The sequence below is a fragment of the Stegostoma tigrinum genome, chromosome 1, assembly GCF_030684315.1.
Source record: "Stegostoma tigrinum isolate sSteTig4 chromosome 1, sSteTig4.hap1, whole genome shotgun sequence".
Lineage (NCBI taxonomy): Eukaryota > Metazoa > Chordata > Chondrichthyes > Orectolobiformes > Stegostomatidae > Stegostoma > Stegostoma tigrinum.
In genome coordinates, this window is record NC_081354.1 from 58,784,439 (window position 1) to 58,808,097 (window position 23,659).

Below are 23,659 nucleotides of genomic sequence, written 5' to 3' on the forward strand. Positions count from 1 at the left end.
CACTGAAACTTTGATCACTTCCCAATATCAGGTCCAGTCTGGACCCCTCCGTCATTGGGCTTACTCAGACACTGTTTGAAAAAACCTTCTGGGCACACCTAGCAAAATTGCTCCCGAACCAGATTCCTAGCACTAAGGGGGTCCCAGTAATTATGAGGGAAATTAAAAATCACCTACCACAACAACACCGTTATTTTCACATCATCTTGTTATACAGTCATGCTATAAATTAGTAAGGACAAAACATAAGCCAGATTTCACTCGAACTCCATCTATAAGTTCGCTGACGACACCACTGTTGTAGGCCAGATATCAAACAATTTTGATACAGAACAGAAACAGTTCTGCAACAGAATACAGTAAAGAGATATAGAATGCAAAGTTAACAATCTCTTCCTCAATGTCAGCAAAACCAAAGAGCTTATAATTGACTTCAGGAAGCAAGAAAGATGACATGCCCCTGTCTGCATCAATGGGGCTGAGGTGTAGATGGTTGAGAACATCAAATTTCTCCGGGTCATGATCACCAACAATCTGTCCTGGAACACTCATGTTGATGGTTACGAAGGCACAACAAAGCTTCCTGAGGAAGAAGGAGCAATAGAAATTTGGCACATCCATAAGGACGCTCACCAACTTTTAAAGATGCACCATAGAAAGTATCCTATCTGGACGTATCACAGCTTGGTACAGCAACTGCTCTTCCTAGGGCTGTAAGAAACTGCCAAAAGTTGTAAACACAGCCCAGCCCAGCCCAGCCCATCACGCAAGCCAACCATCCACTGACTTCAACTATGCTTCTCAATATCGGGGAAAGGCAGCTGCTAAAGACCCTGTTCACATCAGTTGTAATCTCTTCCAACTTCTTCAGTCAGGCAGAAGACACAAAAGCTTAAACACTTGTCTCAATAGGTTCAAGAACAGCTTCTTCCTTGCTGTTACTAGACTTCTGAATGGACCTCTCAAATTTCAACTCTAGTGTTGATCTTGCTTTTGTGTACCTTCTTTGCAGTTGTAACTTTATATTCCTTGCTCTGTTCAATTATCCTATGATGTTTGCATGTTATGATCAGCCCATCCTGCACACGAAACAAAACTTTTGACTACATTAGATACATGTGGCAATAATAAATCAAATCAAATTCACAGGTTTAGTGAGCTGTCTTAAGTGTTACATCATCATAAACATATCAAAGTATAATAGAACATTGGGACCTACGGGGTGCAGGTACATAATTCTTTGAAGTTTGCATCACACATAGGCAGGGTGGTGGTTAAAAAGGCATTTGGCATGCTTCCTTTCAACACTCAGTTCTTTGATTATGGGAGTTGGGCATTATGTTGAGATTGTACTGGACACTGGTGAGACATCTTCTGGAGTACTGTGTCCAGTTCTGGTTGTCCAGTTGAAGGAAGGATATTATCAAGCTAGAGGGGGTTCAGAAGGGTTTTACCAAGATGTTGCTGGGTATGTGTTATAAAGAAATTATAAAGAAAGACAGGATAGGCTTGGACATTTTTCATTGGAGCACAGAGGTTGAGAGGCGACCTGACAGAAGTTTATAAAATAATGAAAGTATAGATAGAGTTAATGGTAGTTGTCTTTTCCCGTGGATGAGGGATTTCAAGACTGGGGACACATTTTTAAGATGAGAGGGGAAAGATTTTAAAAAGACATGAAAGGCAAATTGTTTTTACATTGAAGATAGTTCACATGCAGAATGAACTTCCCAAGGAAGTGGTGAATGCGGGTACAATTATAATATTTAAAAGGCATTTGGTTAGATACATGAATAGGAAAGGTTTGGACAAGTTTTGATTAGGATTATGTTTGGCATGGATTGGTTGGACCGAAGGATCTGTTTCTATGCCGTATTTCTCTAAGATTCTACGTCGACATACAATGGCCGTGCTTGGGAGCTATCAAAACACTTCCTTGAAAAAAAGGGACCGTTCCAATTGACACACTTTTACAAGGTTTTGTTGAATATATGTGATAAAATAAATTTAATCTTTCTGAAAAGTCATGGTCTGAATCTTGAGGTGAGCACCTAATCTGCTAATTAATGAGGAAGTATGGCCAGTCTACAGTTACAATTGGGATACTCCTTCAGGGAGTGCGAAATACTTAGACCCTACCCATAAAAATAAATGAAAGATGGAATTGCCAGGATCCACATCTAGTTTTTACTCTGAAAACCAACAACAAAAATTGAGATATTTGTCTTGTAAATTTATGTTGAGGGAATTACCAGAAACTATTTGGCCATTTTAAATTCTATCTAAATATAATTTTGTCAATTAACCCAGAAAATCAATGATTAGTGCTAACAAAGTTCAATGAAACAAGCAAAAAATAAATCAGTCCTTTACTGCACTGCCTCCTTTTTCCAAAGAATTTCTACTCAATTCATGATGGCTATCTTCATACTGGTATGAAAGAAGCATAATTCCTAGTCAGCAGTGTTAAAAAAAACTTTCTATTCCCCAACTTTACAGTTTCCCACTTATATCTATTTCTTATCTATAATTGCTGGCAGTACCTGCTTTAAAATGTTTCCAAACTGCTTAGAGCTACTACCTTCAGATCACTGCCATCATTCACTTCACACAATCACTGCTATACAGATGTTTTTAAGTTGGTCTAGTCATGATAAATCAAAAGTCACCAATCGACAAGGAACATTCAACAGCGTAAAAAGATACAATATAGTTGCAATCATCCCACCAGCCCGCAGGACTGGTGGTGGTTTAACCCAACAGTGACCATGTCTCAGGCAAGGGCAAAGAATAAGGAGGAAAGCCCTTTACGGTAACTTCATCCAGTTAGGGAATTGAATGCTTGCTGTTGGCATCCCTGCATCACAAACCAGCCATCCAGTCAAATGAGCTTCAATGTATGCTGCTATTTGAACCCCACTCAGAGCTGGGGAGTAGGAGTTTAGCAAACACAATTCCTCCCCCCACTCCAACAAACCATTCAGCAGCATTGTGCAACACCTCTACCCACGATTCTCTCCCCACCCCTAACTTTCAGTACAGTTTCCTACATTAGCATTTAGAAATTTCAGGCTAGCGGCTCATTGAGCTTCTACGATTGATATGCCTCAAATAAACAATCAGCTTTATTTCCGGTATTTTTAAACATTAACAGTTTATCTAACTGCCCTTATTAATGCTGTGATGTATTCCATATTTCAGTCACTTTTTTGAATAATCATTCATCTGAATTTTTATGTTTCCCAACAAATTCTATATTGTGCAAGTTTACTGATCAGTTGAAATAATGTTTCATCAATATGCTCTTAAATGTATGCGAAAGCTTCAAGACTTTCCTTAAATGGTTCTTCATTTATATTCCGATGTATAAAATTTTAGTACTTCAAGTATTTAATTACCTTAAAACCCACTTATTCTTGGTATAATCCTAATTAATCCATGTTCTATCTTTTATAAATTTATTAAGTTTAGGTATGAAAATCCCTTACGTATATTTTTCATAACTGACGAACTGTATTTTGAGATCTCTGTCACTTCTCTTCTGAAATTTGTGGAGTCAGAGTACATGGTTTTTAATCCTTTTGGCTTTCCACATTTATTTTCTATACTCAGTTTAATTTTCTTTGTGTTATTACCATTGTTTGTCATCTGGCTTTTAAGTACAACTTGTTTCTTCTGTGCAACTATATCTACAACGTCTATTTCCTAATTATTTTTGAATCATAAATCCTCAGCACCGATCATTTTGAATGAGCTAGCAGGAATCTTGGTCACCACAAGATAAGTTTTCCATCACCATCTTGTGGTTAGGATTTACAGGGTCAGCTTTATCCATGGGTGGTGGTTTATCCTGAAGGTCGCCATGGCTCAGGTGAAGGCAAAGGTTAAGAAAGACAGTCCTTCATGGTGACTTCAGCTGGTGCAAGATTTACCCACACTGTTGGCATCATTCCACACCACAAACCAATCAACTGAGCTAACTAACACGCCAACACCCCTGATTCCAGTAATAGTAAAACTATCTAAAACTAACAGGCAGCTGAATTCATTCAGTAAACCAATGAAGGAAATTGAATCATTAAAGTCTGTGAACAGTGGGACCCATCCAGTGAGGGTCTGTCGAGGGTGGGAACTTTCCACTGTAACCACTAACGGCAGAAATTATTCAGTATAGTCACAGACATTGGGAGACAGGCCTGGTAACTGTGCGAGTGGGTGGAAATTGGAAGTGAAATTGCTAAAGCGTTCCAATTCCAAACTAGAGAAGCAACACCAATGATGTCATTGATGTACCAGAGAAAGAGTTATAGGGATGGACGCCGAGTCGGAGTGCAACAAGGAGTGTCCCATATACCCCTCAAACAGACAGGCATTACTGAGACCCATGCAAGTACCCATGGCCACACCTGAAAGTGAGAGGAGCTAAAAGGAGCAGCCGAGCTCAGCTAGGAAAATCAGTCAAGATCACGTTGAATGGCAGACGATGTTTGAGGGGTGAAATGGACTCTCGCTCTTATTTCTTGTCGTCTTATAAGATCTCATAACCAGTGACGAAATCAGCAATTAGGAACTGGCAGAAATATTTTTCACTGCTTTCCAAACTGAAAAGTGGCCAGACTACAATAAAACCTTTCCAAACTGTTTTTGTCTAGAGCAATACAGTTTATATTCTATATTTCTTTAATAAACAAGCATTTCATTACTTGTGGCAAACGTACACTGGCAGCCTCTTGTGAATGTGTACAGTAACTAAGCTCCACAGTTACACAAAAAAAGTTAGGATCTAACAAGCCAGGTTTTGCTCAAATCTAATTTGTCCAGTTAACATCAGATAGAATCATAACACATGGATGAGATCCTCAAGTACCTGAACAAAGGAAGAGAACATGTTATGTTTATAAATAACACAATTGTTTATGGAAAATGAGAATGTACAGAATACTTTGCTTTTGCAGACACTGTATATCCAGGGCTGTTTATACTTTCAATTGATAATAGCCTGATCATCTTCCTCAGAGCACCAAATAAATTACATCATTCATTACATCCTTTTCACTCATTCAAAATCATGGAAGGTTAACCCTTACAGCCTAATTCACTCTAACAGGTCTGGACAGTACAGAAAAGAAACTTTAAAAAAACTGTTCCACTCATCGAAGAATCAAGAACCAGAGGGCAGTCTTTTAAAGCATGGTGTAAAAGAAGCATGCAAGATAAGAAAGAACTTTTTCACACAGCAAGTAGTTACGGCAGCGAATGCACTGGCTGAAAGTGTGGTGGAGCAAGTTCAATTGAAGTATGTAGGAGGGAACCAGAAGATTACCATTAGACCATAAGGCATAGGAGTGGAAGTAAGGCCATTCGGCCCATTGAGTCCACTCTGCCATTTAATCATGGCTTATGGGCATTTCAACTCCACTTACACCCTCCATGTAGCCCTTAATTCCTTGCCAGATCAAGAATTTATTAATCCCTGCCTTGAAAGCATTTAACATCCCTGTCTCCACTGCGCTCCGTGGCAATGAATTCCACAGGACCACCACTTTCTAGCTGAAGAAATGTCTCATTTCCATTCTAAATTGACCCCCTCGAATTGTAAGGTTGTGCCCACAGGTCCTAGTCTCCCCACCTAACAGAAACAACTTCCCAGCGTCCACCCTTTCTAAGCCATGCATTATCTTGTAAGTTTCGATTAGGTCTCCCCTCAACCTTCTAAACTCTAATGAATACAATCCCAGGATCCTCAGCTGTTCATCGTATGTTAGGCCCACCATTCCAGGGATCATCCGTATGAATCTCCGCTGGACACGCTCCAGTGCCAGTACGTCCTTCCTGAGGTGTGGGGCCCAAAATTGGGCACAGTATTCTAAATGGGATCTAACTAGAGCTTTATAAAGTCTCAGAAGCACATCGCTGCTTTTTTATTGTAACCCTCTTGAGATAAGTGACAGCATTACATTTGCTTTCTTAATCACGGACTCAATCTGCAAGTTAACTTTTAGAGAATCCTGGACTAGTACTCCCAGATCCCATTGTACTTCTGCTTTATGAATTTTCTCACTGTTTAGAAAATAGTCCATGCCTGTGTTCTTTTTTCCAAAGTGCAAGACCTCGCATTTGCTCATGTTGAATTTCATCAGCCATTTCCTGCACCACTCTCCTAAACTGTCTAAATCTTTCTACAGCCTTCCCACCTTCTCAGTCCTACCTGCCTGTTACACCTATCCTTGTATCATCGGCAAACTTCGCCAGAATGCCCCAGTCCCTTCATCCAGATTGTTAATATATAATGTGAACAGCTGCGGCCCCAACACTGAACCCTGCAGGACACCACTCATCACCAGTTGCCATTCCGAAAAAGAGCCTTTTATCCCAACTCTCTGCCTTCTGTCAGATAGCCAATCCTCAATCCATGTCAGTAGCTCACCTCGAACACTATGGGCCCTTACCTTACTCAGCAGCCTCCCGTGAGGCACCTTATCAAAGACCTTTTGGAAGTCTAGATAGATAACATCCACTGAGTTTCCCTGGTCTAAACTACTTGTTACCTCTTCAAAAGAATTGTAACAGGTTTGTCAGGCATGACCTCCCCTTACTAAATCGATGCTGACTTGTTCTAATCAGACCCTGTACTTCCAAGAATTTAGAAATCTCATCCTTAATGATGGATTCTAGAATTTTACCAACAACCAAGGTTAGGCTAATTGGCCTATAATTTTCCATCTTTTGTCTTGATCCTTTCTTAAACAAGGGGGTTACAACAGTGATTTGCCAATCATCTAGGACTTTCCCAGACTCCAGTGACTTTTGAAAGATCACAACCAACACCTCCGTTATTTCCTCAGCCACCTCCCTCAGAACTCTAGGATGTAGCCCATCGGGGCCAGGAGATTTATCAATTTTTAGACCTTTTAGCTTTTCTAACACTTTCTCTTTTGTAATGCCTACTATACTCAACTCTGCCACCGACTCCCCTTAATTATTGGGATATTACTCATGTCTTCCACTGTGAAGACTGACGCAAAGTACTTATTAAGTTCTTTAGCTATTTCCTTATCTCCCATCACTAGCCTTCCGGCATCAATTGGGAGCGGCCTAATGTCTACTTTTGCCTCTCGGTTGTTTATGTTTTGAAAGAAACTTTTACTTTAATTTCTAATATTACTGGCTAGCCTATCTTCATATTCATTCCTCTCCTTCCTTATTTCTCTCTTTGTTATCCTCTGTTTGTTTTTGTAGCCTTCCCAATGTTCTGATTTCCCAGTGCTCTTGGCCGCTTTATCAGCTGTCTCTTTCTCTTTGATACATTTCCTGGCTTCCTTTGTCAGCCATGGCTGTCTCATCACCCCCGGATAATCATCTTTTCTTTGGGATGAACCTCTGTACTGTGTCCTCAATTACACTCAGAAACTCCTGCCATTGTTGCTCTGTATTCTCCGTTAGGCTCTGCTTCCAGTCAATTTTCGTCAGTTCCTCTCTCATGCCCCTGTAACTACCTTTATTTAACTGTAACACAATTACATCCGATTTTGCCTTCTCTCTTTCTAACTGTCGACTGAACTCTACAATATTATGATCGCTGCCTCCTAAGTGTTCCCTTACTTTACGAACTTTTATAAAGTCAGGCTCATTACATAGCACTAAGTCCAGAATAGCCTGCTCCCTTGTGGGCTCCAATCACAAGCTGTTCCAAAAAGCCATCCTGTAAGCATTCCATGAATTCCCTTTCTTTGGATCCCCGGTAACATTATTCACCCACTCTACTTGCATATTGAAGTCCCCTATGATCACCGTGACCTTGCCTTTCTGACATGCCCTATCTATTTCCCAGTGCTTCTTGCGTCCCTGGTTCTGATCACTGTTTAGAGGTCTGTACACGAATCCCATTATGGTTTTTTGTCTTTGTGGTTCCTCAGCTCCACCCACACAGACTCCACATCATCTCACCCTATGTCACTCAGTGCCATAGATTTAATTTCATTCTTAACTAACAAGGCAACCCCACCCCCTCTACCCAACTCCCTGTCCCTTCGATAAGTTGTAAATCCTTGAATGTTTACTAATTACCTAAAATAGAAGCAATGCGCGGGGTTATAGGGAAAAAGCAGGAAATTGGCGCTAAGTCGGAATGCTCGGAGAGCTACTACAGACACAGCGATCTAAATGGTTTCCTTCTGCACCATGACAATTGTGTGCTTGAATCAGAGGTTGGATATATTACAGGAGACTTGTTTTTGGCTCACAGAACCTGTGTCACCTCTCTACAAGAATAATTTTCTTTATCTTCTTTCATCAAAAGACTTACAGCAAAATCAACTTATCCCAGAGCTTTCTTTGAAAAACATGAGCACTGAGCCAATCCAGTCACAGAAATTGATTAGTTTTTGTTTCAAGTGGTTTCATTCAGAATTTGGTTACAGGAACTCTACCAGTAAGAAAAATTAAATGGAAATAAGTTAAATTAACACTCTTGTTCAGCAACATGTATGACTGGACTCTACAAAACTTTGTTTAGCAGAATTATTGACTATATTCCCAGACATTCGAAGTACTTGACATAAATCCAATTCCTATTGTCTACCCAAGAGCAAAATTTTCTTTCTACTGACAAGAAACGAAGGGAAATGAAATGAAATGAAGTGAAAAGGAAGACATACCTAAAAGGCAATAACACCATACAAATGGTGTTTCCAAGACAGTAAATTGCTGTAATATGTTATCATTCACCTTGATTGTTTGCAAACAGCTGCTGGCACGTTAGGTAATAAACACAAGTTAGAAGAGGAGAAAATGATTGCCTTTCATTTTGATAGCCTATATAGTTCCTTTGAATGTATGGAATGTCAGATATGGTGTTAAAAATTGGTGCATATCATTTCCTGATGTCAGAATTATGATTCAAGGTTTGCCTTCAGACAGCATGAAAATTTGGTGCTGCCTCCTCTGTTCCTTGATTGTACACTTGGGAGAAGTGGGGCCACATTGTTGGCAGCCTCTGCACTCAGCAAGGAACCAAACATGAGCTAATAGCACACAGTACAACCAGCCTTCTGTTCTCAAAGGTGTCTGTCCTTAAATAGAAGCTGCAATGAATTACAAAAGACTTCTGCTGAATACTAATGCTACAACTGCAAACAAGTAAATTTAAAGATCAGAAGAGAGTGGAAGGGAGGGTCACAGATAGGATGACATGGCAGATGCAAGAGATGAACTTGCACAGGATGGGATGCAAAGGTTATGCACCTGGAATTTCAAGAAGCCCTGAAGAACGACCCTCAAATACATTTAGTCCAAATGTCTGGTCTGGAGAACCTGGCAGTAGAGCCACAAGAAATAGAATAACTTAATGCAAGTGGTCAATGTCAGTGAACTCATCACATGACATCTCTTCCCCTCTACTTGACTAGTTGCTCTCAATGTACAAAACTTACATCATTCCTGTCAGCAGTGATACTCAGAACTCTCATCCAACATACAGGTACTCAAGCTCACCCTCATATTAAAAAAGGTCTCAGCATTATACCCAGCTCCCACTGCTTCTACACATTCCTAGCTTTCAGCAGTAATAAGCACATCATTCAAACACCGTGTGACAGGACTACTGACACTTTTACCTCATTTGTGCAGAGCAATAATGGCCTCCCATTCAAATACAGTGAAGAAGAGCTGTCATGAAAAATGAACGCATGATTTTCAATGTCCTCTGGAGAAGATGGTCACCATGTCACACACCACAGTGGGGCTACATTCATACCAGGAAAAACATATGGAAGACTGTGAACAGAAGTTCAATGGGATGGTGTATAGGAAAGCAGTAATTTCATGCATTGAGATGTTGGGTGAATTGATGGTTTGCTAGAGAGCCTCCACTAAGTGTCAAGGAGCAAGGAACAGGCCAAGCCTAACTTGGTTCAGCAAACAAGGTAGAGGTTTACCCTCTACACAGCAGCTTCATCTCCCAGTCATACTGACCCAGAGGCATTACTACTGTAGCTTATATGTGGCTAGGTCACTGAATGTTCCGCCCTCCCAGTAAAGATGCAGCAAACCCACTAAAATATCACATAGGAGTGCTACACAATACCCCTAGAAACATCCCAAAGTATCACTAGAGATTTTGCAATAACAGAAATTATTAAAAATGAATAAGAGTGCAATATCGCTACCTCACCCTTAAACACAAAGCTGCAGTTCAGGACAGCTTACTTGGTGACAGAAATTAATTACAAATGTCTGTATGGCTCAAGTGTGGAAACAGATAGCTACATGATACTTAGGGGATGAGTGATTTCAGGATAACACCAAGTCATATGATTCTCATGCACAAAATGATCTTGCATGAGTGCCTTTCCAGCATGTAGGCCAACTTAAAGTAGCTGGAAACACAACAAGCATCAGTAGAATAACATTAAGCATCCATCGTGCTATCTGCAGCACCAATACCCAAGTTCTAAATTTCATTCCAAGGATATCTTGATTCTAGTTGCTTATGAAAGCAAAAGAATCATGCTCTCAAGCCAGATTTTGTTGGATTAATTGATGCATTACACTGTCAACATATATAAATAAATAGCGAGGTTATAAATGATTATACTGACTGCTCCTTTCCAGTAGACCTCTGAAATAAGGGTTGATATGTAGTTCATGTGGTCAGAAGTTTAGTTAAAAGAACAAGTGACATTTTCAAGATGGTGTTTTGAAATATGATTTTTTTAAGAAGGAAAAGTAATTGAAATTGTCCACAGGGTGTAAGAATTACATTGTAACAAATTTAATTCGTGTTAGTCCATTCCCTGTTTAATTAACATTCACTCTAACATGTACACAAACATCTACACAAATGATGTGGGGCAAATAACTTCTAGCTTTAGGGTACTAGATTATTGATCTGAGCCATAATGGCATAACCACAAATCAATTTTCACAACACATTTTTCACCTGATGTTCTATATAAATTTTAGCAGCATTAAGTTTACACATTAATTTTAGCTGTATCTGCAACCTGTGTAACAAAGACAAAATACTCAAGCGTTTCATTGAAATCTACCACTTGTTTATTTTTAAACCTTGTTATTTCCTGCAACAAATTGAATTGATATAGCAATTAATGTAATGAAGCATTCCAAGGCACTTCACTAAATACCACCATACACATTGAGCCCTGGAAGGAGACATTGAGATAAATGATCAACATAGTTTCAAATAAGTATTTGGAAGGAAAGAAGTGGGAGAGAGACAAAAATTGAGAGGTATTTCCAGAACTCAGGGCTTTGGCCACTGAAAGTTCCTAACAGTAGCATGATTATGTTGAAGAAGCCAGGTGGAAGGTGTAGGCAGATCAAAGGGATTGAGAAGGTCATAGGGATAGAGAGGGGTGGACAATGAAGAGAACTATGCAATGCAGAGGTAAGAATACATTTTTAAAACTGACATGTTGCTTAGCCAGGAACCAGAAAATTTGATGAAAGAAGAAGAAATGGACATGAGAAAGGTCTCCAAGATAGGCAGTCTGCATAAAGGAGCAGGCTCAAGCCATCGTGGGGCATCTGCAAATTTAACGAATGACTCAGGCAACTTAGTATGGCCAAACCACCTAGCCTGTTCATCTTTGGATTATGGGAGGAAACCCATGCAGACACAGGGAGAATGTGCAAACTCCAGACAGTCAGCCCAGGGTAGAATTGAACCCAGGTCCCTAGTGCTGGGAGGGTGCAATGCGAACCACTGAGCCACATGCTACCTGCAAACTAAAGTGATCACAATGCATATTAACACTGGGCAGTCCAGAAAAGAGCAGGCAAGTAGTGCATAAGTCCACCTCACTCACTAATCAGATTTTTTTTAAGTTTGGGTATAATTCAGGATTTTTTTGACACATTTACCTGCCCTAAATATGATTAAGGAAGTGGTGCTGAGCAGTTTTCTTGAACTACTACCGTCCATCTGACATTGACATACCAAAAATGCTTTTAGGAAGGCAGTTCCTGATTTTCACCAAGTGACACTGAAGAAATAGCAATGTATTCCCAAGTCAGGACGGAGCGTGGCTTGGACAGGAATTTGCAAGGACAGTGTTCCCATGCATCTGCTGCTCTTGGCCTTCTGCCTTATTGTAGCATAGAGTTTGGACGGTACTGTCTAAAGAGCCTTGGTGACTTTCTGCAATTCATTGTGTGCATGTTACGCACTTCAGCTACTGTACATGAGTAGTGGAGAAGAGGGTTTTTTTGTGGATGTGGTGCAAAACAAACAGGCTACATTGTCCTGGTTGGCCAAGCTTCTGGAGTAGGAACTGCACTCATCATGCAAATCATGAATATTACATCATACTCCTAGTTTGTGACTTGTAGGCACTGGGGAGTCAGGAGGCGCAGTTACTCACTGCAGTATTCTGTGTCTGTGGCTTACTCTTATAGCAACAGCATTTATATGGCTTATTTCAATTTTATATGGCTTATTTCAATTTAGGTTAATGGTAACCCCCCAGGATGTTGATACTGGGGAAATTCAGAGTTGGTATTGCCAATGAATGTCAAAGGATAATGGGAAGATTCTCTTTTGGAGAGGAGCATTGTTTAGCACTTGTACGGCTTAATAATTTGCTATTTGTCAACTCAAGCCTAAATATTGTCAAGGTCTTGCTGCATTTGGACATTGACTCCTCAGAAGCAGTCTCAAATGATGCCAAACATGGAGAATACATAAGCAAAAATCCACTTCTGACCTTCTGATGGAAAGAAGATCATTGGTGAAATAGATCATGGTGGTTGGGCCTAGGACACTTCGAGGAGTTCCTGTACTGAAGTCCTGAAGCCGAGATCACTGGCCTCCAACAATCACAACCATCATCCTTTGTGTGAGGTAGAACTTCAAACAACGGAGAGTACCCTGAATCCCATTGCCTCCAGTTTCGCTAGAGCGCCTCGAGCAAATGTAGCCTTGATGTCAAGGGCAGTCGCTCTCACCTCTCCTTGGGAAATCAAATTTTTTGTCCATAGTTGTACCAAGGTAGTAACGAGGTCAGGAGTCAATTGGCCCTAGCCAAACCCAAAGCGAATGTCAGTGAGTAGGTTACTGCTGAGAAAGTGCTGCTTGACTGCACTGTGGATGACTCCACCATCACATCACTGATGAGACAAGTGAGAGACAATCCTATGGCACCACCAGTCTTGGTATGAAGAATATGAAAAAGATGCTTCCTTTGAGATCAGGGGCACAGTTTTGAACGTAGGCGTCACCGTCTCAGGACAAACATAAGGAGACATTTCTTTTCCCTCAGAGGACTGTGCAACAAAGGAACTCTGCCTCAGAAGACCGTGGATGTAAAGTCATCAAATATTTTTACAGCATTGGTAGATTTGATTCACTTGCTAATAAGAATCAAGTTATCAGAGGTAAATGGAAATGTTGAATTTGAAACACAAATGGATCAGCCACGATCTCAGTGAATGGCACACAAGGTTCAAGGGGTCAAATGGTCTATTTCCGCTCCTATTTTGTATATTTCATCACGCTAGTGAGAATAAAAATAGAAGATCCAATGAATGAACACATGTTTGGAAAAATTGTTCACGAGACAGAATTGTAGATTTCTAGGGCATTGGAATTGTTGCTGGAGCAGGAACCTATACAATGAGGGTGGCAATGCAGGAACGCCAACTCTCCGACACCACCTCCTATCGCCCCCTGATCACGACCCCACCCCCGAGCACCAAACCATCATCTCCAATACCATCCATGACCTCATCACCTCAGGGGACCTCCAACTTTATTATTCCCCAACCTCGCACTACCCGTTTCTATCTCCTTCCCAAAATCCACAAACCTGCCTGCCCTGGTCGAGATAATGGGAACTGCAGATGCTGGAGAATTCCAAGATAATAAAATGTGTGAAGCTGGATGAACACAGCAGGCCAAGTAGCATCTCAGGAGCACAAAAGCTGACGTTTCGGGCCTAGACCCTTCATTAGAGAGGGGGATGGGGAGAGTGAGCTGGAATAAATAGGGAGAGAGGGGGAGGCGGACCGAAGATGGAGAGTAAAGAAGATAGGTGGAGAGAGTATAGGTGGGGAGGTAGGGAGGTAGGGAGGGGATAGGTCAGTCCAGGGAAGACGGACAGGTCAAGGAGGTGGGATGAGGTGAGTAGGTAGCTGGGGGTGCGGCTTGGTGTGGGAGGAAGGGATGGGTAGGAGGAAGAACCGGTTAGGGAGGCAGAGACAGGTTGGACTGGTTTTCGGATGCAGTGGGTGGGGGGAAGAGCGGGGCTGGTTGTGTGGTGCAGTGGGGGGAGGCGCAAACCATTTCCACTCCCCCTCCCATTCTCTAGATGACATGTCCATCATGGGCCTCCTGCACTGCCACAATGATGCCACCCGAAGGTTGCAGGAACAGCAACTCATATTCCGCCTGGGAACCCTGCAGCCATATGGTATCAATGTGGACTTCACCAGTTTCAAAATCTTCCCTTCCCCTACTGCATCCCTAAACCAGCCTAGTTCGTCCCCTCCCCCCACTGCACCACACAACCACCCCAGCTCTTCCCCCCCACCCACTGCATCCCAAAACCGGTCCAACCTCTGTCTGCCTCCCTAACCGGTTCTTCCTCTCACCCATCCCTTCCTCCCACACCAAGCCGCACCCCCAGCTACCTACTAACCTCATCCCACCTCCTTGACCTGTCCGTCTGCCCTGGACTGACCTATCCCCTCCCTACCTCCCCACCTATACTCTCTCCACCTATCTTCTTTACTCTCCACCTTCGGTCCGCCTCCCCCTCTCTCCCTATTTATTCCAGCTCACTCTCCCCATCCCCCTCTCTGATGAAGGGTCAAGGCCCGAAACGTCAGCTTTTGTGCTCCTGAGATGCTGCTTGGCCTGCTGTGTTCATCCAGCCTCACATTTTATTATCTTGGAATTGCCCTGGTCGACATATTGTCTCAGCCTGTTCCTGCCTACCGAACTCATCTCCACCTATCCGGACTCTATTTTCTCCCCTTTGGTCCAGGAACTCCCTACCTACGGCCGTGACACCACCCACGCCCTCCACCTCCTCCAGGACTTCCAATTCCCTGGCCCCCAACACCTCATTTTTACCATGGACATCCAGTCCCTATGCACCTGGCCTCAAGGCCCTCCGCTTCTTCCTGTCCTGCAGGCCCGACCAGTCCCCCTCCACCTAGCCGAACTCGTCCTCACCCTCAACAACTTCTCTTTTGATTCCTCCCACTTCCTACAGACAAAGGGGGTGGCTATGGGCACCCGCATGGGCCCAAGCTATGCCTGCCTCTTTGTAGGTTACGTGGAACAGTCCCTCTTCCGCACCTACACAGGCCCCAAACCCCACCTCTTCCTCCGTTACATTGATGACTGCATCGGCGCCGCCTCTTGCTCCCAAGAGGAGCTCAAACAGTTCATCCACTTCACTAATAGCTTCCACCCCAACCTCAAGTTCACCTGGGACATCTCCAACACATCCCTCACTTTCCTGGACCTCTGTTTCCATTTCAGGTAACCAGCTAGAAACTGATGCCCATTTCAAGCCCACTGACTCCCACAGCTACCTAGAATACACCTCACCCCACCCACCCTCCTGCAAAAATTCCACCTCCTATTCCCAATTCCTCTGCCTCCACCGCATTTGCTCCCAGAATGAGGCATTCCACTCCTGCACATCCCAGATGTCCAAGTTCTTCAAGGACGGCAACTTTCCCCCCAGCAGTGGTCGAGAACGCCCTTGACCGCGTCTCCCGCATTTCCCGCAACACATCCCTCACAGCCCGTCCCCGCCACAACCACCCCAAGAGGATCCCCCTCGTTCTTACAGACCACCCCACCAACCTCCGGATACAACGCATCATCCTCCGACACTTCCACCATCTACAATCCGACCCCACCACCCAAGACATTTTTCCATCCCCACCCTTGTCCGCCTTCCGGAGAGACCACTCTCTCCGTGACTCCCTTGTTCGCTCCACACTCCCCTCCAATTCCACCACACTCAGCACGTTCCCCTGCAACCGCACACTCCCATCCTAGGCTCCAAGATGACTTTCCATATTAAGCAGAGGTTCACCTGCACATCTGCCAATGTGGTATACTGTATCCACTGTACCCGGTGTGGCTTCCTCCACATTGGGGAAACCAAGCGGAGGCTTGGGGACCACTTTGCAGATCACCTCCCCTCGGTTCGCAATAAACAACTGCACCTCCCAGTCGCGAACCATTTCAACTCCCCCTCCCATTCTTTAGATGACATATCCATCATGGGCCTCCTGCACTGCCACAATGATGCCACCTGAAGGTTGCAGGAACAGCAACTCATATTCCGCTTGGGAACCCTGCAGCCCAATGGTATCAATGTGAACTTCACAAGCTTCAAAATCTCCCCTCCCCCCACTGCATCCCAAAACCAGCCAAGCCTGACTCTGCCCCCCTAACCCGTTCTTCCTCTCACCCATCCCTTCCTCCTACCTCAAGCCACACCTCCATTTCCTATCTACTAACCTCATCCCACCTCCTTGACCTGTCCGTCTTCCCTGGACTGACCTATCCCCTCCCTACCTCCCCACCTATCTTCTTTTCTTTCCATCTTCGTTCCGCCTCCCCCTCTCTCCCTATTTATTCCAGAACCCTCTCCCCATCCCCCTCTCTGAAGAAGGGTCAAGGCCCGAAACGTCAGCTTTTGTGCTCCTGAGATGCTGCTTGGCCTGCTGTGTTCATCCAGCTTCACACGTTATTATCCTACGCATTAGGTGATTTGTTACCGCTTGTCAGGGTGAAGTGAATCCAAGAAGGAATTCAGATAAAAAGAAAAATGTTGATATGTCGTACAACTTTAAATTATGCATTAAATACTGGCAGAAAAAAAATCCTAGAATCATCCAAGGGCGAATTACAGAATTATGGTATAAAGGCAGACTGAAAAGAACACTATCTGAATGCTCGTAGCAATCTGCAGAATGATGAATTTGTGTTCATAGCAGTGAAGGGATATGATTTAATTGCCATTACAGAAATATGGTTTTAGGGTGACCAAGACGGGAAGCCTAGAAACTGAATATTAAGGATATTCAACACTTAGAAGGATAGGTAAAAACGGAAAGGAGATGTTTGGTGCTGATAAAAGGAACAAGATCAGTGCATTAGTCAGTAAGAACCTTTCATTGGAAGAACACTTATAGAATCTGTTGTTACTTTACATTAAAACTGTGTTCTCTTCTAGGATCCATATCCTTCTATTCCCATCCTATTCATGTATTCATCCAGGTGCTTGTTGAATACTCCTATTGTGCCTACTTTCACCACTTCCTCTGGCAGCAGGCTCCAGGCACTCGCTACCCTTTGTATGAAAAAGGTGCCTCGCAAATCTCTTTTAAATTTCTTCCTTTGCACCTTAAACCTGTGTCTCCTAGTAGCTGACTCCTCCACCCTGCGAAATAGTCTCATACTTTCCACTCTTTTCATGTCATTCACAATCTTACAAACTTCCATCAGGTCAGCCCTCAATCTCCTGCATTCCAGTGAAAACAAACCCTGTCTATTATTCCAGAACCCTCACCCATCCCCCTCTCTGATGAAGGGCTAGGCCCGAAACGTCAGCTTTTGTGCTCCTGAGATGCTGCTGGGCCTGCTGTGTTCATCCAGCCTCAGATTTCATTATTCTGTCTATCCAACCTTTCTTCATAGCTAAATTTGCCTTTACCAGGCAACATCCTAGTCAGCCTTTACTCTACCCTTGCCAAAGTATCCACAACTCTCTGGTAGTGTGGTGACCAGAACTGTATGTAATATTCAAGTATTTCTTAAGTATCAGGAGATCGGAAAGTGCTGATGTCCAAAAGGGGCTAAAAGTGTGCTTCTTCTTAATGCACATAGATGTAGCAAGTATTTCAGATGGCAAATGATACTTCACCATAAAAAGGTTTCAGCACAGAAGTAATGAAGGCTTGCTTCAACTGCATACAATACTGGAGAGCCCATACTGGGGTATTGTATACAAATTTCATCACCTTGTCAAACAAATACTTTACTTGCTGTACAGGGCGTGGAATGGAGCTTGACTAGACTAATTCTCAGGATGGTCAGACTGACCCACAAAGAATGATTGTGGAGTCTAGGCCTGTATTCTCTGGGATTTACAAGAATAAGAGACAATTATAAAATTCCTAAAGGAATTGACAAAGTAGATGCGGAAATTATATGTGTTATGGATGCATGGTCTAGAACGAGGGGGCATAGTCTAAAAATAAAAGATAAGCCATTGTAGACTGAGATGAGGAGCACCTCTTCACTCAGAGGGTGGCAAATCTTCAAAATTCTCTATTTTAGAGGATGAGGAAGTTCTGTCATTTCACAAGTTCAAGCGACAGACTGGTAGATTTCTAGACGCTGTTTGCAACAAAAAACATTGGGATAGGGAAGGAATATCGTAGAGGTATTTGATCAAACATGATTAGAATGGAGGAGCAGAACAGCACAGCTAAATGGGCTACACCTGCTCCTATGTTCTACAAATCAGTAAGAGAAAGAACCAAAGATACAGAAGACCTTAAGTTCAAGGAAGGAAAGCCAAGGTGCATTAGGATAGTTGAGCGTATTGTAAAAGTATGGGTGAGAGTTTTAGGAGCAAAGGAACTGAGGCAAGGCTAGAGGTCTGAATGGCAATGCAGGCATGTGATTAAAAACTGGTTTCAGTATGACATTAAGGCTATGAACAATGGACTTGGACACTAGGTTTTTCAATGATGAAGTCAGTGGCGAGACAACTGTCATTGTGGAAGGGAATAAAATAAATGTCTTTGATGGAAATTTCTGTTAAACTGGATAAAATGTTGAAAAAGCAATTTGAAATTTAAAGATGATGAATTAGTTGAGGTGGTGATAGTGAACAAAAATAAGTGTCAGCATGCAAGTGAAAACCAGCTTCTTGTTTCCAAATATCATCCGGGTGCACCACAGGAATGAGAATTAGGTGGGGGGTGAAGGATAGATCCTTGGCTGGGAGCAGACATAAAATGCCAGGAGTGGTATGAGAAACTGCCTAATGTAGTATTCTAGTTCTCAGAGGATAGTCAAAAATGTATCTAGATGAATGTACTCCTATCCACTTCAATGACAAAATACATTGTAGAGCTCTCGAATGGCAGTTTTTTGTGGTTAACTATGCCAAAAAAACTGCAAACTGCTTCAGGAAAATGAGAAAGGATAATTTAAAGTTTGCACTGCCTTGGTTGCAATGAATGTTATTTTATGACTTCATTAAGAGTTGTTTTATTACTGTGACAGGATGGAAACCTGACTGAAGGGATTGAACCATAGAGTTCTTGGTAAAATGGACATGTATTTGTGATGTCTCAATGCATTTAAGGATTTGGAAAGCAATGGAAGTTGGGGATCAGGCACAGTTTACAAAGGTAAAGAAGTCAAAGATGCTCTTGTAACCCCACCCCAAGAGATTTGATACAGTAGATTTAACAGAGATAGAACAGTTAAAAGTATCAACTAAAATTGGAGCTTAGAATGGAGGCTGGGTGGTCAGCTGTTTAGCTGGAAAACATTTTGAGGGAGATTAAGGTGAGTCTCATGGGTGAGGTGAGCTGACCAAACATTAAAAAAAAACAAACTGAACTGTAAAAAGGCCCACATTCAGGCCTAAAGCAGGAACAACCTTCAGAGTAAAGTTGATTGGAAGGGAGGCAGCTGATTGGATGATCTGAATCTTAGTGGCAATTAAGTCCCTGAGTATTTTGTACTTCTTTTCAGAAAGGAGGGTGAAGACGACAGTTGAGCTAAAGAACACAGTTTGCAGTTCACAAGAGGCAGCCAGGAGATATCTTTGAAAACTAAAAATTTGATCCATCAGCTCTTCTTGTCATCCAGCCAGTTCTCCTGGATGGCTGATTTAATTGTCTACTATGGCCATTCAAGTCTGCAATTGTTGGATTAAATGGAGCTTAGAATGAGACCATAAAGAGAAGTACCAGATGAGACGGAGTAAGGGTCATGCTGGCTCTATGGTACTGGATATAAGTCAGTGGTTCAGCACTTCAGTAACTGTAAAAATATTGTACTAACAGGAAGGCCAAAGGCTAGATAATTGAGATTCTGAAAGAACAGTTGTAATTTACATATAAGGCACGGTTGCACATCTCAGTCACTGCTTATTTTTCTCTCCTAAGCAAATTATTGTTATAAAAAAATTGAAAAGTGGCAGTTTCTTGTCTATGATTGAAAAATGATATCAGACATTAATCACGATTGTCAAGAGACTTTCCAGTATGGTACCTGGATCCGAATGTCTGCCAGTGTTCCAGCTTCTGAAATAATCATCCTGGAACAAAGACAAGAACGAAAGAAATTCACTTCACCTGTGAAATTGCAATTTCAGAATATTCTTGTGAATTAGATTATAACAAATGTACAGTTGAAAAATAAATACAAACCTCAACTTCCTGTGAGGGCAAGCATCAGAGATAAAAAGAATAGAAACAAATTAGAAACACTTTTGTCAAAAATAAAGAAACCTTCAAGTTACAGTCAAAGTTGCAAAATTAAAATAACATTCCACACGTTTTAATCGACAACCAAGGCTGCATTTATTCAACTGGTCAAGCAGTATCTCTGGAGATAGAAAACAGAGATAATCATTTTAACTTGCTGACATTTCAAACTTAAGGTCATCATCTGAAAAATTAACTTTGTTTATCTCTCCACAAGTGTGGTCAGATCCAAGTATATCCAATGTTTTCAGTCCCTACTCGAAACTTCTAGCATCTGCAAAATTTTGTTTTTGTATTGAAAATGTCTTTTTTCAATTTAAACCTATTTGAAATGCATTTGATGCTAAGCATAAACATTCTGACATTGTAAGTTGTGTAGCTGGAAGACAAAAAGGTTGGAGACGTTTATTCTCTAATTCCATTGTTTCTATACAGATTGGCATTCTTGTTTATCAATAGAAAAATGTGTCCATATTTTTATTGGTCTCTCTTGACATTGGATTTTTTTTTCTTATCTGAAGTCACACCCATGTATAAAATCACCTGTGAAATTATATCTGACAAAATTTAAATTATAAACCTGTTTTATTTTAATTGTTTCTTTGCCTGCACTGCATCAGGCATTCCCATGCTCAGGCATGAATATCTTTAACTCTTCCTGCAATCAAAGTAAGTTTATAATCTTCCAAAATTTCACTGAAAGGTTCCAGTCGATTGGAAAAAAGAACAGACAGAATGTAGAAAATTAGAGGCAAGCAAATCCATCATTTGGGAAAATGCTGGATTCTATATTAAGGAGGTAGAAAATGATCATGCGATTGAATAGAGTAAACATGGTTTTGTGGAAGAAAAATCATGTTTGATAAATTTAACCAGAGTTATTGGAAGATATAATTAGTAGGGTGGAAAAGGGGAACCAAAGTAATGTATTTGGATTTCCATGTAATAAAGTGTCAGATAAAACATGACCATACATAAAAGCACATCATATTCAGGCAATATATTAGCATATATAAAAGATTTGCTTCGTTACAGGGAATAGGCAAATTTGTGCATGGGATATGGGCATTGCTAACTGGGCAAGCATTTATTATTCATCCCTAAATATAATTGAGCTAGGTGGCTTGCTAGGGCCATTTCAGAGGGCAGTTAAGAATCAGCAATATCGCTGTAGGTCTTAATTTGCCAAGTAGGTTAGACTACATAAAAAGGAAATTGTCTTTTCCTAAAGGTCGAAATGAACCATAGGTATTTATAGGAACCAGATACATACAACAATTGACAATGGACATTGGACTAGGTTTTTAATTCCAATTTTTTAAAAATTGAATTCAAATTTCACCTTGTGCCATAACACGATTCAAACCCACCTCCCTAATACGTTACAAAGGGACTCTGAATTATGTCGCTGAACTATAATACAGTATCACTGACTCTGAGAATGTCATTGCAAAAATCTTCCTCAATTGCCTTCTTCCAGAGGCTGAAGAGCTTCTATCAGATTCCGTTCATCGAGGCACAATGGATACAATGTGCACAGGAAGATTTGTCCAAGATTCAGCCCTAGTTCAATGCAGACTGCAGGACAGCATAGCAGGAGCAGCACAGAGGACACCTAAAAATGAAGTGGCAACCTGATGAAGCTACAGAACAGGGCTACCTGCATGCCAAACAGCATAAACAACAAGTGATTGATAGAGGTAAGCAATGCCACAACCAACATATCAGATCTATGTTTTGTAGTCCTGTCACATCCTGTTGTCAATGGTGATATATAATTAAAGAACTCAGCAGAGGAGGTGGCTCCACAAATCCTCAAAGATACAAAAGCCAAGCATTTTATTGCAAAAAAAAGGCTGAAGCATTCACAATAATCTTCAGCAAGAAATGCAGATTGAGGATCCATCTCAATCTCTTCCAGAGCTTCCCAGCATCAGGGACGCCAGTCTTCAGCCAAATGGATTCACCTCATGTGATATCAAAACACAGTTAGAGGTGCTGAACACAGCAAAGGCTGTGGGCATAAACTACATTTGATAATAGTGCTAGACGGTATGAGCTCCAGAACTGGCTGTGCCCCCTACTAAGCTGTTTCAGTATAGTAACAACACAGGTATCCACCCGGAAATATGGAACAATGCTGAGCTATGTCCTATCCGCAAAAAGCAGATCAAATTCGACCTGGCCAATTATCATCCGATCGGTAATAAAAACCAAAAGAACTGTGGATGCCGTAAATCAGGAACAAAAACAAAATTGCTGGAAAAGTTCAACAAGTCTGAACAATTTCCACAGGGACCATTCCCTCCAGGACACCCTAGACCACTCTTCCTTCACCTCCAACAGGCCCCCCACAGCCCTACGGCACCTGTAACCAACGAAGGTGCAACACCTGCCCATTTACCTCCTCCCTTCCCAGTATCCAAGGGCCCAAACATACCTTCCAGGTGAAGCAACACTTCACCTGCATTTCCTAGAATCTTGTCTACTGCATTCACTGCTCATAATGTAGTCTCCTCTACTTTGGGGAAAATGAAGCGTAGACGGGGTGACTGCTTCATAGAACATTTATGTTCTGCTTCCAAAAAAGACCCTGAACTACCCACTGCCTACCACTTTAAGGCACCATCCTGTTCCCTGATCAACATGTGTCTCTGTCTTGCTGCAGTGCTCTGGCAAATCTCAATGCAAGCTGAAAGAACAACACCTCATTTTCCACTTGAGGACCCAGCAGCCCTCTGGGCTCAATACAGAGTTCAATAATTTTTGGGCCTAAACTATCCTTTGTCCCACCCCCTTCTCCACACACCAGGCCCTGTTACCACATTTCCTGCCAGTACACACCCCCTGTTATTAGTCATTAATAGTCCCCAATAACAACTATTCACCCTCACAGTCTGATCATTACCAACTCTGTCTGTCCAACTGCTCTTCTCTCTCTTTAGGCTTTATCCTATCATTTACTCCCTACCCATCCCCCTCCTCTTTTTTTCTGCATATAAACTGACATTTTCCCAGCCACCCTCAGTTCTGAGGGTCACCAGAGCAGAAACATTAACTGCTCTTTTCCTTCACAGATGCTGCCAGACCTGCTGAGCTTTTTCAGCAACTCTATTTTTGTATTGCCCTACCAGTGTTCTCTCCATCAGCAGAAAAGAGA

The 23,659-nt window shown here is 42.0% G+C and overlaps 1 protein-coding gene across 2 annotated transcripts in view; it reads right to left on the bottom strand.

Moving 5' to 3' along the window:
• Positions 1 to 23,659, bottom strand: part of LOC125453033 (testican-3-like) — a 477,228-nt gene that overhangs the window by 297,244 nt on the left and 156,325 nt on the right. For both annotated transcript variants that reach the window (XM_048532099.2, XM_048532093.2), the window contains exon 3: positions 20,285 to 20,330. In XM_048532099.2, coding sequence (XP_048388056.1) covers positions 20,285 to 20,330 — 46 coding nt within the window. The remainder of the gene's footprint in view (positions 1 to 20,284; positions 20,331 to 23,659) is intronic.